We start from the raw sequence: 17,953 nt of genomic DNA on the forward strand, positions 1-17,953 counted from the left end.
ATTCTTTTAGTGAGGAACCTCTGTGGACATACCAATTGCTGGATGTGCCTGGTTAGGTACATACCAAAGGGGGCACTGTACTCAGTAATAGGTCTGATGAGTGACAAATACAGGGGAACAATGACTTACTTGGACTTAGATGCCATACGTTTGTTTATAGGTTGTCTGTAGACATATGATGGTCAAAATTTAGATTACTGTCTATGTGTATCCCCAGGTTCTTGACTACTTGGTCAACTCTTTGGGGTCTGTTGTCAATATAGTAGTTATCAGGGGGTGACCAACTTCCCAAAAGATGCTAGTGGGGGATTCTATGACTGCTATTAAGTGTGCAATTGTCTACAAATCTGATCAGCCAGAGGACCTTGATGTTGGCCTTGACTACAGAGAAATAGATGCCAAAAAGGAGGTGTCAAATGACTGATTGCTTAGGGGCACTGCTGGTGACAGGTCTCTTTGTAGAGATGGATTCCCCATTTCTATCTTCCTGGGTCCTGTCTGTAAGCCAGCTGGCTATCCACTGGGTGACATAAGTGTTTATACCTAATCTCTTGAGTTTGTCAACAATGCCCAGGTGAAGTATTGTGGCAAATGCCTTGGCACTTCAAGGCAGGCAGTGTGAACAATTTGCCCTCATCCAATGCTTTGGTGACTCAGGTTGTGTAAGCATGACCTGCCCTTGACAAAACCAAAACCTAGAGGCTTTTGATGTCATTATTGATAATTTCCATAATAATACTTTCCATGGCTTTGCATATGAGACTAGTGAGACTTATGTGTCTGTAGTTTTCAGAGTCCATAGCAGGGATGATGGTTCCATTCTCCATCTGTGAAACATGAAGTCTGTTTGGAGTCTATCATTAAATAATGATTCCAGAGTCTGATAGGTCATGTTTCATACAGTTTACAAGGCAGCCTTGGATACTGTTGGGACCAATCAATGCAGTGTTTTAGAGTTGGGGGGGGGGGAATAGTGGTAAAGTCAGAGCTGAATTTGTCTGCCAGTAGGTTTGCTATATCTTTTGGCACAGTATAGGTGACTCCATTAAAGCTCATTACAGCCGAGTGCTCCTCCAGGTGTTTCTGCAGTTACCTCCTACTGCGCCTCTAGGCATCAAATATTATTTTTTTCATATCTGCATTAATAATGCCAAAGCTGTGCTACATACAAGGTATCATAATATTTTATCTTGAAGCATATATGATGATAAACACAGCTGTATTGATATTTGACCCTATCAATGAGTATTTGTTAGAACTGTAAGGTGATAGCTTCATTTTTAAAGGCTCAAACCACACCCACAAGGAGTTAAAGGTACACACTCAAAAGAGCTGTACTGAGGGAATGAGTTAACTATGCGCTCTGCACACAATTGTGTAATGCCTTTGAGATTGCAGACATAGCTAAAGAATGCAATGTGGTTGTCCTTGGCTTGGAAGGCCAGATTTACCAACTAAGAGATCAGCTGGCATAATGGTTATGGTCTTTGTCTGCCATGCACAAGGTACAAGGTTCAACCTTGACCTCTAGCCATTGCCTGTTTGGAGTTTGCATGTCCTCTCTGTGTTTTTGTGTGGTTCTGCCCACCTCCAAAAAGCATGCTGAGTGTTTCCATCTCAAATTCTCCAATGAATGGAGCCTGTGGGCAACAGCACAGACTCTACATGGTGGGTGCCCTCTAAAGAAAATAGTTCCTCTATAACAAGTTGAGCTTCTGGAGAATTGGATCTGAAGCTGTGTGAGTTCTGAGCTCATCAAGATATGTGGAAGAAAAATTCCTCACTTCCATGACTTCAAAATCAGGTTTCTCATTCTCGTGTTGTTCAGTGTTTTTTCGAGACAAAGTGTCAGCAAGATAAAGACATTTGCATTTCATGTAAACAGAACTGAAATTGTACTTTTGCAATTTGAGGATCATGTGTTGCAATTTTGCAGGAGCTGTGTCCATTGCTTTTCTCAAAACAGTGACTAAAGGTTGGTAGTCAGTTTCAATTTGAATAGGTCAGCTATAAATATAATCATGAACCTTTGAACATGCAAATACAATTGCCAAGAGCTCTTTTTTTCTATTTCAGCATACTGCATCTTGATTTGGGTTAGAGTTCTCAATGCATAGGCTATAAGTCTACCCTCTTGAAGAATGACTGCACCAAAACCCAACTTAGAAACATCACAGGAAAGAGTTACTGGTTTGTAAACATCATAGTATCTTAAAGTAGGTGGACTGGGAATTTTCTGTTTCAGGACATTAAATGCTCTTTGGTGTTGTTCTTACCAGGATACATCTTTGCATGTCAGCTCTTTTAGCAGTGCTGAAAGTTGAATCAAATCAGGAATGAACTTGCCTAAATAGTTGACCATGCCAAGATAACATTATAAGGCTTGGACATTACCTCAAGCTGGCATCGCAAGAATTGCTGTTTGCTTGTAAAGATCTGGTCATGAGCCTGAAATGGTAAACAAATGACCTACATAAATAACTTCTTGCAGCCTGAATTTACATTTCAGAGGATTCAGCTTAAGATTCACTTCATGAGCACATTCCAGAACTTTCCTGAGGTTTTTAGCACGCTCAACTTCACCATTGCCTCCTACAAGAATATCTTCTACTAAAACAGCACATGGATACCAGAAAACTTTTGTTCCATTACACGTTGAAAGATTTCACTTGCAGAATGTATTCCTAATGGCATTCTCAAAAAAAAAATTGTATACTGAATGTAGTTAGCAATGAAAATTTTCAGTCAAGCAAAATTTGCCAAAATGAACTTTTTACTCGAAGACAGAAAACAGTGGCATTTGGCATAACAGCAGCAACCTCCTCGACTATGTGCATTGGATGATGATGTCATTTTAGTGCTTTTTTTTAATCTCTTGGATCAATACATATTATAATATCATCTGAGCTTTTCTTATGAGCTACCACCATGGAGGATACCCATTCAGTTGGCTCTTCCACTGGGCAAATTACTCCTTGCTGCACCATTCTGTGTATCTCAGCTTTGTCTCTGTTCTGCATAGCTACTATAACTTTCCATGCCAGTCTAATGACTGAGCTTACCTCGTGGTCTAACTTTATGGAGCAGGGGTGTAGCTAGGATTTTCAAATTTGTACTCACAGCTCTCAAACTGCTACCCCCCTCCCCAGCCAAGCTACGGCCATTCTCATAATTCACTGTTCGCTCTTTTAGTGTCGATGAAGAGGCATTCGCTGTAATACCTCTTCAGTAATATAATATAGATTCACTCAAACTCGGTTCCTTGAATTGAAAATGAACCTGAAAGTCAGTTCTTTGAAAAATGCAGCATGGTAGTTGGGGTAGAGGATTCATGCTTTTGTTTTCTGTAACTAAGGTACAGGTTTTGAGCTTGAGTAAATTACTAACCACCTTCTACCACTAACTAGGGTGTTTCATTCACACACACACTCCTACATACCTCTTTGTGCAAGAAATATGCACAAAGCCTAAAATAAACAGGGACAGATATTAAAAATGCTCTCGTGAACTTAGAAAGTTGCTAGAATAACAGGATTTGTGCTAGTATGAGAAAGTTGCTAGAATAACAGGATTTGTGCTAGTATGAGAAAGTTGCTAGAATAACAGGATTTGTGCTAGTATGAATTTTTCTAAAGGACATGAAGTCTGAAACTCAAATGTCTGTCATTATTTAACAACTTCAGCCTTCAATGATTTTCTAGAAAATCACAAAATGTATGAGGAACAGACAAAAAATATGGGGCAAAAATCTGGACATTCTGCAAAATTTGGACAGTTGAGAGGTATGCTACCTACCTACCTCACACACACACACACACACATACACACACACACACACACACACACACACACACACACACACACACACCTCTCAACCTCTTAGAGCAACAAACTCATAAGTAAAACTGAGGCAAAGGCCCAAAAATAAGGACTTTTTTTTAAATATTGCTCTTATAAAGTTAGAAAGATAATAGAATAGTAGTAGGTCTTGCATTAGTATGAATTTTCTGAAAGTTATGAAATCTGAAACTCAAATGTCTGCCATTATTCCCTAACTTCAGTGTTTAATGATTTGCCACTAATTTGCTAGAAAACCGCAATTTTATGAAAAATGGACCAAAAATGTGATGCAAAAATATAAAATTGCCACACAATACAGCTGGAAACCTGTCAAAGAAGGGACACCATTTTAATATGAGCACAGTTAACTTGAGCAGCTGACAAAATTAGAGAATCTACATGCATTTCTGAAATAAAAGTAATGTATAACTCTGATCATTACATTTATTTATAAAAGTAAACCCTCCACGTTTTCTTCCAAAATTGCTATTTTGCGGAGAGATTATTAGGGGGAGAGCAACATTATGAGCCAAAATTGGGGACAGTTGAGAGGTTTGGATATTCCTAATTCTATAAAGTGATTTATTTGCACATACCTCTCAACCTCTTAATGCAGGAAATCTGGACAAGGCCAAATATATTGGGGAAACATACAAATAGTACTAAAAATTGATCTTGTATAAACTTAAGACAGTTGATAGAATATCAGGTCTTGCTTTAGCATGCATTTTTCTGAAGATTGTGACATCTGAAACTTAATGTCGGTCATTATTTAGTGACTTCATTCCTAAATGATTTGCCAGAAAAAGTTTTATTTTGCATTTTACAGCATGTACACCAATAAATATCTGCTAAACAAAGCAATACAGTCTCACAATGAAACTAGACTTAGCATTAAAACTTCTCTGCCCTTGAAACTCACATTCATTGAAACAGCATTGAAACCCACATTCAAAGAAAATACATTTTGCCAGTGGCAGATAAAGATTAACTTTGGGCTGTTTTCAAATCATAGGCCCCTTGCACATGAAACATACAGGTGCTCTTTGATACACCTTCCTGATTGTATTAAATTATATTATTTGTACAATACAGTATAGTTGTTAGAGAGCATTTTAAATTTATTGGTTTGAACATTTTTCCAGTAAACAATGAAACAAAATGCATGCACCAATAATGACAAAACAGCCCAATTCATAACATTTCCATCATAAAAGTCTACTCAAACTTCTACAGTCGACCAGTATCAGTAAATATGCACAATCTCTGAACTAGTAAAAGTCATCTACATAATTCCACATTAAAGAAATCTGTAACTAATGAAGAGGCTGCTGCTAGCAAACAACTTTATATTTCATGGTTTCATCTACAAATAAAATGCCTGTTTCCCTTGAGGAATAAATTGCCTATGTTGCATTAAAAACAATGATACGCTAGTAATATTGCAATAGGGAATGGATGGCAAACTGATAACTTGTTCATAGTTACTACTAGATATCTTCGCCAAAACGGACTACAGTATCCACCCACCCCCCTTTTACAACACAGTACAGTATCAGCAATGCATCTATCTACTGTGGGAGAAGAACCCACAGCCTTCTGCATCAAGAGCCAGCACACTACCTGTTGTGCTATTAACAGTACAAATAGACTCAGCATAAGCAGCACTAAACTTTAGTTCCCCTGCAGCTCCCAGCTCCTTGTAAAATGTCAACACTCAACTGTATCTCTGAACTTTGCAGCACAAGAAATCTGGAAAAAGCCAACATTTATTGGGGGGGCAAAAGCCCAAAAACCAGGGACACATTTTAAACATTGCTTGTATAATTTTGGAAAGTTGCTAGAATAAAATGTTGTGTTATCACCATGCATGTCTTGAACCCAGAAGCATATGCAATACAGTCAGTGCAACATACCACTATGCTAAATCAGCAGTTTAAAAAAATAGGAAGACTGAAACTTAATGGCTATCATTTAGATAGCTCTCAACCTCTTAGCACAAAAAATCCTGGACAAACAAAGCCAATAATGAGGGAATACAAACAGTTCTCACTTCACACCTTAGCACAAAAAACCTGGACACACAACAAAAACAGTAATGGGGGAAATACAACTTCAGTTCTCAGTTCTCACCATAGCTAAAAACCATTAGAAAAACAAATCCGAACAAAGTTTAGAAATGGTGGTGGTGAAGGACTTTAGGCTCTTCTTACCCTGAAGCAAAGGTACAGGGTTTGAGCCTGAACACTTATACCCAGCAGGTGACACACGCTCTTTCTAATGATAACACATTGGGTAGCTTAAACTCTATATATAACCAAGAATTATATTGGACTCACTTTTTGAGCTTTGCCCATGAACTTCTTGATATCAGCTTTTGAACACATAATAAATTTGTTGTGACTGGAGACCCAATCATAATTCTCTATATTCTTTTGCCTGAAGATCAACATTTATTTTCTGCAACTCTTTGATGCTATCTAGTGGTTTACCACATTTTTAAAGCCATTTTACTAAAATTTTAATAATGGGCTAAATATACATTGTCACTGTATTGGAGAATAAACATTCTTCAAGAAAGTATTAATGTTGAAAGACTACATTAAAGTGTAAATGCACACTAAGTTCAAGTTTAGTTGAGAAACATAGTGGTCGGTATAGTTTTTCATTGCGCAGCCCCAAAGAAACTTAACAGAGAAGTCAATTGTATTTTAGGGTAGTAGCAGGTGTTATTATTTCATTTACAAGCTGTTTGCCAGACTAAATACCAACTTTTGGGAGTGACTATGTAAATAAATTATCGATTGGTGTGATTATCTATACGTGACTCAACAAATTATTGCACAAGTCAAATTCTAAAACTCAAACACACACTTTACATAAAAGCGTTTTAATCAAAGCTGTTGATTTGTCCAGAAAAGGAAGAAAAATAAAAACATGGGAGTGAATCGTTGTGTAGCTTGGCATAATGAATATTCAAAACTTTTTTTTTAATCTCAACAGTTTACAACATCGTGAACTACTTTAAGTAACAAGTTACATAAATGAGTACACTGCTCCAAGATAAAAAATAAACTTAAAATGATTATAGGAGTTAGTAGTTAGAATGGCGGCATTTCGAATGGTGTGTGCATTTTAATACCAGACCGATGTGGACAACAATATGAGGCCGTAACTACAAAAGCAGAAACTTGTCCAAATGCAATATTACAGGTATCTGGTAACCAAAGGGGTTGGGGTGGGGTTCTGTCCAGAGTTACATTCAGAAATTGGAAGGGTTCTGCATAAAACCATTAAGTGGCAGGGTTTCACATCAGGATTCATATCACTGCTGCTCCTTTCTGAATAAGATAAATACAAGAAACTAAGAGTTCCTGTGGTTTACTGAACTCATTTAGTATTCACCAGTAGCTCATCTCTCCTTTTTATGTTGCAGCCTACTTGAGTTTCTTTTGTACTAGGCTCTCCTTTTGATGTTTGCAGGGCACGCCCTGCTGGATGGAGATGGAGCTCCGGGAATCAGAAACATCATAACCACCTAGATCTCCCTCAAACAATACCTGAACAGTAACGGCTCTATGACCCCAACCCTAAAGCCTGCAACTGAGAAGCAATACACTTCACAAGCCAGTGCACTTTGTTTTCTGACTCTTGGATTGTACAATAAAAATTGTGTACAGGACACCGCTATAAATTACTAGCAAGGCAGATGCTGTTCTGCCCAATCAGCGGTTGTTGCTAAGACTTTATTGAGGGCTTCCCTGATTTGTGCCTTTGCTCAGTTTGAATACTGAAGAAATATGCCCCTATAAAATAAGATTTGTAATACACACACACACACACACACACACACACACACACACAAACACACACACACGCACACCTTCCTTACCTGATAATCTGTTCGTGACACTTGATTGCCTTCCATCTTCACGTTTCCCGCTCGTGATAATCCATTTGCGATTGTCTTCTTCAAATTGCTCGCTACTGTACATTTCCCGCTTGCGGCCAGCCGGACATGACGTGAGCTCACTTCTGACTGGCTCGTATCCCCCTTAAAGGAGCCAACAACCTTTAAAAATACGTACTTTTTTTTTTAAAAAATGCTACCCCCTCTTCTAAGAAGTTGTACTGAAATCAGTACAGTGCGTATGCCTCCCGACGTCCCTGTTATGGAGTACACAATTGGGTGTTTGCCTAGCTTGTCTTCAAAACAATCAGCATACTTAGAAAAAATGGTCTGGGTGAAATTTGAGCTGTTATCATTCAAGCTTACATGGCGGACTTCTTTATTAAATGAAAGCAGTCCCATTTTCAAGCTGTCTCTGAGGCCTAATAATGACTGCACTTGTCTCTTGCCTAAGTAAATCTGCAAGGCATAGCTGCTCCCAGCAGAGTAATGTGAAAGCACTTTGGAGCCTTTGGTCTGAATTTCTTCACCACCATAAGCAACAAACTTCACATACTTTGCCAGATCAAGGTTCTCACCAGCTTTTACCTTAGCAAACATTTCTGCTGACAAAATATTGCCTTTTGAACCAGTATCTACTTTGAGCTCTATGGGTCTCCCATTAATCCGAACAGTACAAAATACTTCACTCTTTGCCCACAAATCTACTGCATTGACTGTTTCACCAAACACAGACACACCATCAACATAAAAAGTAGGGTCGCAGTTTTCTAATTGATCAACTTGTCTCTTTGGATTCTCTTTTTTAATAAAAGAATATGCCCCTTTAGATTTACAGAACCTTTTGAAATGATTCCACTTTTTACATGTGTGGCACTGCTGACCAAAAGCTAAGAACTTTTCTCGCCTGGGCTCATGATTTCCACCATGATTACGGCAGTTGACTTTGAGGTTTGCACACATCTTGCTGAGTCACCCCACTGCTTTACTGAGCATGCCATTAGTTTTACTGAAGCTGCTCTGGGTATTACTGGAGCAGCCCCACCCTTAGGCCATTATCTTTTAACCTTGTGTTGCATACTATCTACATTAGCACTGGAAGAAGCAGCAAGCAGCTTCTCATTTGTAAGCATATTCATGTGCTTTTCTGTGAGCTCATATATCTGACAAATCTCTGTGGCCTTATTCAAAGTTAAATCACTGTCTCAAAGAAAATCTTTCTCACTGCATCATCTTTAATACCAACAAGCCTGCCTTTTTTCAACTCATCTCTCAGATCACCAAATCTGCACGTTTTAGCCTTATTTCTCAAGTCAGTTACTTATGCTGCAAAAGTTTCACCATGCTTTTGATCTCTTGTGTAAAATAAGTGCCTTTCCACTGTAATATTTGTTTGGGGGTTGCACATTTTTCTAAATTTATGTTTTAAGCACTCAGGGTCTTCTCGCATTTCAGCCAATACCTCAGTATGGCAGTCTTCTCCCTCCCCTGCAAACACAGCAGGTGCATACACTAACGGATGCTGTCTTTCAATGGCTTCTGACCAAGCTAAATTAAGCAAAATAAATACCTTTGTACATGCATCTTTGTCAGAAAAGCAGCTTGCATGAAAATATCATACTCTTGCTGAAACACTCTCCAGTTTTCTGCAATATTGTTCTCAAACACAAGCGGACTGGGTCTATGAAACCCTTCTGCCATACCAACAAATCACTTTGAAACACTGTGTAAATCTGGCCCTTGTAATTATGTGCAAACATGCACACACACCAGATACTCGTAGTAATATTCAAATGCACAAAATCTTTTTGAAATTACTGTGTTTTGTGAAATAACTGTACTGTAATACTGCACACTTCGGATACTTCAAATAGCTTTAGTTAATGCAAAAATATAGTATAGTGATAAAACATATGGTTATTTTCCTTTTTTTTATACATTTTATGCAATTTGGAAACTGTTTCAAACATTTTCATAATTATTTTGAACATTTTTATCAATATGTCGCAGTTTTGAACATTCTGTTTGATTAGAAATTCGTTCTGAGTATTTTGAACACTTCATTTTATACTCGTTAAGTAAACAATCATTCAAGCATGTTTTAGTACCTGGAATTCGTTTCTGGCCTGTTTGCGAGTTATTTGAGCTTAGATGATCCACTCCTGTATATTCCACCAATTGTAACAATCAACAGTGTACCAAAAGCCTCATGGTTTTCAAGAAGTTTTACTTTGGGTCCCATTCTGACACCATGTCACTTGTCTTTTGTATTCAAATAAGACAATGAGGCTTGAGTGTTCGTTTAAGTAGTTTATTACACACAAACACATCAGGATGGATGACTGGAACATTAAACAAATGAACTAACTAATTAACTGACTGCTACACATATACATGCTTTCACTCTGGCTGCTCACTCAAAATGGCACGCTTGTTTGCACGTGCTCAGTACTTATGCCCACTGACTGGAATGCTTCTTAAAGGTACTTCACACACTCTGATCTATGCCGATCCCATGTAGAAAATAGGAAAAAGGGGGTTGATGGTGATGGTTTTGGTAAACTTTATTTGTCCCCTCAGTTCTTTGTTTAGTTTGATGAGAGCACTTTTATCCTACTGGGTACTACACCGCATAATTTTTACCATGATTTTCCACTTTCTGTTATACAGGCTGTTGATTATGTTTTTGATGTACAGGATTCAGCAGTAATAATCATACCCGTCAACTGTCTAGATTTTAGCAAAATGTCCAGATTTTGCCTTATATTTTTGGTCTTCTCCACATAAAGTATGAGATTTTTTGGGCAAATTATGACTGATATCACTAAACAAAGACAGATATTTGACTTTCAGACATATCCTTCAGAAAATTCACGCTGACACAAAATCTCTTTTTTCTAGCAACTTTCCAAGTTTATAACAACAATATTTAAAATCTGTCTTTGACTTTGGGCCCTTGCCCCCACCTTATGTTTGTCTTTGTCCAGATATTTTGTGCATTGAATTGAGGAGGTGGTATTGGTTTAAAAAATCCAGATCCTATCCATTAAAGTATGTAGTCAGCCACTGTGCCTAGGAGACTGGCATCTTCAACAGGTTCATTCTGTTCAGCAGTCCTATGCCTTATGTGATTTCAAGCAAAACAGTTCAGGACTGCACCGGTGGGAGGAAGACAACTTACTACACTGTAGTACTGACATCTAGTGAAGAGCAGTTGTAAAACAATCAACAGTGTACCAAAAGCAAGTAGTAAGTAATACATAAGTAGTAATAATAGTAATTGTTAACAGTAATAAGTAAGTAGTAGTAATAGTAAGCAGTAAGGTTAGACTCAGGTCTGCCAGGCAGTACACAACACTATAACTGGATTCAGTACTAGTATGGAAGCATAGAGGAGTCACTGGGGGGCACTACATGCCCTTGAATTGGCAGCACATCAGGTAGGTCACCTAGTGAATGACAGTTAAGGATTAAAAAGAAAATCCTGGTCTGTGCCTTAGTGCCAGCCTCTTTGGCTATCAGCTGTCACTATCACAGATTACCAAATGTTTCATGGGATGGGGAAATGAAACCTTGAATTGGCTGGTGGAGGGTAAGGGCTATTGGTCAACAGGATCAGGGAAGAAAAATTGAAGTTATTTATATTAAAAAATGGAGGAAGACCTCTTTGCCTGTGGGTGAGTATGGCAAAGCTCTCCATAAAACCAACAATACACATATGTACAGTAAACGTTTTTGCTTTATATTCTTCCTGCAGCTGAACAACAGGGGCCTGACAATATCCCTGGATGCATCTTAAATAGCATGAAGCACAATTTATCCACACCCCTAACAACACTGTTGTGTCTCAGCCTCCATAAAGGTTTTGTTCCAAGCAAATGGAAAACAGTTACAGTCATTCTCTTGCATAACAAAGGAGGATATTCTACAGATCCATAAGTCTGACCAACCTCATATGGAAATCCATGGAAAGACTTATCATGGAATTAATCAATCAAGACATAGGGAACCTCCAAACACTGGACCAGTCTCAGTTTGGATTCACCAAGGGCAGGTCACGCTTATTCAAACCAATGGATTTGTTGAAAAGGTCACCTGAACAATGTGAAGACAAAATGGTACACACTGCATACCTCAACCTAGCCAAAGTTTTTGGTATAATTCCTCACGCAGGCATAATGTAAAAGGTAATAAACTGGGACTAGACCCCTATGTGACCAGTCACCAGTGGAGTCCCCCAGGATTCTGTGCTGTGGCCTCTCCTGTTTGCCATCTACATTTCTGAAATAAAAGCCAATAGCAAAGGGCTCTGGCTGACTAAGTATGCAAATGACTGCAAGCTAGGAAGGTTTGTCTCAAATAAATAACTTGTTCCAAAGTCATGAACTGAAACTAAATGTTAGAAAGAATCATTATTATATCCTTTGAGAATTAATCTACCCCAGGGAAATACCACATTGATAATACACCCCTAAAATATGACCCAGTTGTTTGGGATTTGGGACCTTATGTGAACAGTGACATAATTTTTGACCAACATGTGTCTATTGTTGTAAGAAAGTCCTGTACAGTTTATAAACAAAGGGATTATGTCTAGCTCTAGGAATGTAATTACCCCCCTTTATTCAGCCCTTGTTAGGCCAGTTATTGAATATAATGCCCTCTTTGGCATGTATCTGTTCAGACACATGCAACAACTGGAACCCCAAAGAGATGCCTTACTAAGAGGATATTAGACCTAAACAACATGTCCTACATGGACCAACTCAAAGCCCTGTCACTATAGTCTGTAAGCTATAGACTGCTAAGAGGTGACCAGTGTCAAGCAAACAAGGCATCCTCTGACCCATTGCTGATGGATTTACTGCACATCAACAAGTCAGATGTCATCAGAAATATTTAGTCTAGGGATCTAAGCCTCTTCTGCAACATCAACAGAATGGTTTGAAGGGGCAGGTATATCTCACAGAGGATACTGCTGCTGTAAAATATATTCCCCATTCACATAAAACAAAGTTCATTCCTGTCCATATTCAAGTGTAACTTGGATCTATGGATGGGAAACAGAAAATTTACCCCAGGACTTCCCTCTGTACTGCTAATGGACAGAGTCAGCTCCTAAATGCTTTATCCCATGCATGGGTCCCTTCAAATTATCTGTCATATGATCCCAGTTATTCTCACTAAGGGGTAATATATAATTATTGACCACGGAATGGGTAAGGCCAATATAACGCCAAATGGGCTAGATTATTTCAAACACAAAATGCAAAACTGGCTAGGCTTAAAATGGCCCACAAGGGTAGCGATCCTAGTACTTACCAATAAACCTATGAACAGTGCTACTGGTATCATATGACTATTCCTGCCTGGTAATTGTTGATCCTGTTCTACTGTAATAAATCTTTCTAAGGTATTTTCTCTTACATCATCCAACTAGAGCAGTTCCCAGATCAGTTGGCAGGGTCACTGACATCAGCTGATGGCAGGACATCTTCTCCATTCCTGTGTTAAACAGATTCACTAACAGAGTGGGATTAGGGAATCATAGGTCGGGTCCTTCATTCCACTGCATGCAGTCAATACGCCAAGTCACTGACATTACATGACTAGTGCACTACAGACAGGGCTTCCTTTTTACTGTCTTTGTTGCCTTTAAGAAAGATCACCAATTAACTTCCGTTTAGTGCTGTATTCACAGAGTTTCCCTCTATACCAGTGGGACTGAGTCACTGACATTACCTCACAGTCCACTAACTAGGTTAAGGACCTCTGTCTTTGATATCATGAGAGGCGACATGGGTAGGGCCCTTCACCCCATCACACTTTACAGTGTCAGTAGTCAGAGTTATTCATACTATGTGGTTTTTAGTCCTGTAGGCATGTAGTCATGGTTCCAGGAATTAAGAAAGTGGAGTCACAATCCAGAAAATTAGCTACTCGGAGAGGCAGAATCTAGGAATAGTTAACCATGAGGTGCCTCCTGCTATGGCAGGTCTGAAAATAAAATAAATGTATCCATCTGAGTCTAATTCTGGTACCATCCTTGTAGAATGAATAGTCCAGCCCTGTCCATTGCCCAACAAGGTCATGAACTAAGGTAGAAGTTTGTCATGTTCACTGAAACTGGGAGTAATATGACAGCCACAAGAAACAGAACATGTAGGATAAATGCAGATATCTATGTTATCTACTCTGCTGTGTCATTAGCTACAAAATGTTGACTGTCTAGAAAACAGACAAAATAAAAAAGGCACTTTTTTGCATTCGTCAACAGGCAATTTAAATATACGGTCATAAATGAAACAGCTGTTTTGCATATGCCTACAGGCAATGCAGATTTACATATATAACTAAAATACACGCAACAGCCATACATTGGTGATAGTCAGTAAATCAATAATTATAGCTTAGGTTACTTACAGAGCCCAGTGTAAGTATATTATAAATAAACATTGGTCAGCAACTGGAAAACACAGGAAAATTAATCATACACCTGTTTCAAGGATAATGATGTGTGTAATATTACTAGAACATTAAAAAATCCAACATGCATATCACAAATTCCAACATCTGCCACCTTTCAATGTTGCAGATGCAGTGAGACAGGTAACAGTGTCTCAAACTTTATAAATGACCACTAAAAGCCAGAAGCCCAGAAACAACTCAGCCCTAGAAATTGCACATACAATAATTAATACTAGAGGTAATGAATATAATATTAAAGGACTCTTTCATACACAGTCAATGCCTCCTGCACAACATAAGGATTTCCTGACTGCACTCCAAGATGTAAAAAAATCTAGGAAAACATACCCTTTATGGATGAATTTTAATTACACAGAGACTGAACTTGTAAACTATTCAGTGTCAAATAATGATACTTAAATATTAAGTGACTATGTTAACCAAAACTATTTGGAGCTAACAATGCAAATTCCAGATACTGACAAACCTAGGATCATTGTGTTCCTATCTATGGTTATACCCTCCTTAATAAACACAGATCATGATTTATGATTTTTAGTCTAATAGTAAAGGTAAATTCCATCACAAATAAATCATCCTTCCTAGACTTTATTGAGGAAATTATAATGCAATAGATTGCATAGTTATGAAAACAGGAATATTGTCCTTAATGACCCAAACAGGTCTAGTCAGGATCCTGTCAATGAGCTCTCTGTTATAAACTCAGCACTCCAGAACTTATTCCGGTAAGGCACAAATATACAGTTAAATTCAACAAAATTACTCTGATGGAATCACAAAATTAATGACATACAACAAAAAAGGATATACCACTTAGCCTTCAAAGTGTACCCTACTCATAAAAACAAGTATAGATTAAATGAAGTGCAGAAATGGTAGCCATTTGAAATGCTGGGTCCAACTAGAGTGAGTCCTGAAACAGACACTGAATGGCAGGAAAAGCAGACTTACATATATTAAGTCTGAGATGGCCATTTCTTGGAATATTCCCTTTTCTCTGAGGTATGGAAATTTTGGAGTTGATATATATATATAAGTTTAGGGGTGTGCAGGGGGGCAAGCCCCCCTACATAAAAGAAGTTTAAAGGAGAAGAGTGATGTTTGATATTCACTCTTCTCTGGGATTTTCTGTCATTTTTTTCAACGCATCGGCATTTGGCATTTCAAGTTCCAACATTTCAGCAGGGAGCCAACAGAAACTATTTACTTTTATTATCAAATTTCCCAGCTCTCTAACTATGAATTCAGCATGCTGTCAAGTGCTAGAATGAATACTAAAGTGGTTTTATAAAATATAGTTAATATAATTCCGGAAAATGTTTTGCAAACCTTACAGTAAGCAAAGACATGTTGTCAAAATACTACAGACACAAGGGGAGACATAAAAAATAATAAGGAAGAAAGTGTCCACAACCGACGAAGGGCTGCTGTAACAAAAGTATATATACTGCTGCTCTCCAATGAAACTTCCAGGCCCATAAACGCTCCAAACAAATTTATTCAGTGAAAACACAGACATAAAAACGTCGACCTAGGTTTCGTCCGCTATACGAACTTCATCAGAACCCTTCTGATGAAGTTCGTATAGCGGACGAAACCTAGGTCGACGTTTTTATGTCTGTGTTTTCACTGAATAAATTTGTTTGGAGCGTTTATGGGCCTGGAAGTTTCATTGGAGAGCAGCAGTATATATACTTTTGTTACAGCAGCCCTTCGTCGGTTGTGGACACTTTCTTCCTTATTATTTTTTAGTGTTGGTGAGTTCCAGTTTACAAGGGGAGACATCCTTTTTGTGAATAAAAAAAAATTAGTGTTCCCATAAATCAAACTCAAGTTCCATGCCACCAGACAACACACCTTGTGGTTTTCTACACAGAATCAAAATAACCTAAATAAATCCCTATCACTCATACTGAACAAAACATAAGCATGTCAACACATCTCTAACCTATGACAATAGGCTGTAGTGACACCAGTTCATAAGGGAGGGATGGCCACTTTAAACCCAATTTTAAACCCACCAGCCTGACCAGTATTATATATAAAATTAAGGAAAGTGTCATAACTCTTAGCCAAAATGACACAGTGGACCTGTTTCTCTTAGAAAGAGAACAGCATGCATTTCTTAAGAGGAGACATTGCCTTTTGAATCTTGTGACTTTTTTTGAAGAAGTAATAGCAGGTAATTTGATAAAGGGCTTACAGTCATCTAGCTTATTTCATCTTGGATAAGACTTTTTACACTGCTTCCTAAAAGAAATAATTGTAAAAAAAACATTAAATTATCACGCTGTATGTAATACAAAGTATGAAACATTGGTGAAGCAACAGAATGAAGCAAGTCATGGTCTGGGAGTTACCTATCTATCTCAGCAGGGATTAACAGATGATCTACAGGGTTCTGTATCTGAGCCACTTCTTTTTGGACTATTTTTTTTTTCTGCTATGAAAGTGTGAAATGGGCTATAGATAACCACATATGCTGATGACTGCTAACTTGGTGACATAATTACTTTAACAAAAGATTCCAAAGTTCCAAAAGATGGTCTACAAAATTATGTATCTGGTGAAGTACCCTCACCCTTAATTTAAGTAAATACGGCAGTATAAGACTTGTAAAAATGGACTTAAATTGCCACTGCAAAACAAATTGTCAAATCATGAAAATGACATAATCATTAAAGATGTAGGGGTAATACTATAATTTTAAACTTTGACTGCAGTATGTCTACTGTTCTGCACACATCTTATTCTGTGCAACACATCCAGTCACTCCAGGGAGATTACGGCATCACTTATCACCTCGTTGCTCCAATAATCCACTGTTGAATGTAATGTTGTGTTTTATAGCATTCAAACAAACTACCTGATAGGACTTGGAAATACACAGTGTCTGTGATGTCTTATTAGAAAGATCATTGAGTTTAAAAACCTGAACTACTCTGAAAGACTTCAGACAATGTCATTATTTACTATTTACTGTTTGAAAGTCTATGTTTGGAATGTACCACTGGGGGAATCTAACACTACTTATTATTAAAAATAAATAATAATAGTCAAAAATGTGGCAAATGCATTACATAATGCCTTTTGAGGTTATGGAATAAACTTCCCTTACATTCAGTGGAGATGAGTCACTAACTTCCTTCATAAATAATCTTGGAATGTATATGGGAGGTAGAAAATAATCAAAATGGATTGAGTCAGTGACATATAAAGTGGTACTCAAAAAACAGCCACCCTGGTGGAATTACAACATCAATAGGCTGTATAACAGAAGAAAGAAAATCATGGCAAAAATCAGGCGATGCACCACCTAGCAGGACAAAAACACTCTCATCAAGCTAAACAAACAACTGAGAGAACAAATAAAGTCTACCAAAGCCAAATTTGAGGTACATTTGGCCTCCCAGAATAAGGGCAACCACAAAGCATTATTTAGCTATGTTCGCAATCTTAAAGGCAATACACAATTGTGTGCAGCGCTCATTGTTATTGGAACCACCTATACTGAGTCAGAAGATATAGCAAACCTACTGGCTGACAAATTCAGCTCCAATTTTACCCCTCTCTCACCCTCAACCTTCCCTCAGGAAATACCATCAAATATAACTCCCCCTGCTACTCTCTAAGGCCAAGAACACTCCATCAATGTGCCCAGACAATGTACCAGGATGCCTTCTAAATATCATGAAACATGACCTATCAGGCCCT

The 17,953-nt window shown here is 38.0% G+C and overlaps 1 protein-coding gene across 1 annotated transcript in view; it reads left to right on the forward strand.

Annotated features, from left to right (window-relative positions):
• Positions 1–6,872, forward strand: part of LOC122808211 (M1-specific T cell receptor beta chain-like) — a 39,682-nt gene extending 32,810 nt beyond the window's left edge. Inside the window, exon 5 of the mRNA XM_044079176.1 lies at positions 6,844–6,872. Within this exon, the coding sequence (XP_043935111.1) occupies positions 6,844–6,872 (29 nt within the window). The remainder of the gene's footprint in view (positions 1–6,843) is intronic.
• Positions 6,873–17,953: the final 11,081 nt, after the last annotated feature.

The sequence above is a fragment of the Protopterus annectens genome, chromosome 8.part0 (assembly GCF_019279795.1).
Source record: "Protopterus annectens isolate FY-2018-M chromosome 8.part0, PAN1.0, whole genome shotgun sequence".
In the NCBI taxonomy this organism is placed as follows: Eukaryota; Metazoa; Chordata; order Ceratodontiformes; family Protopteridae; genus Protopterus; species Protopterus annectens.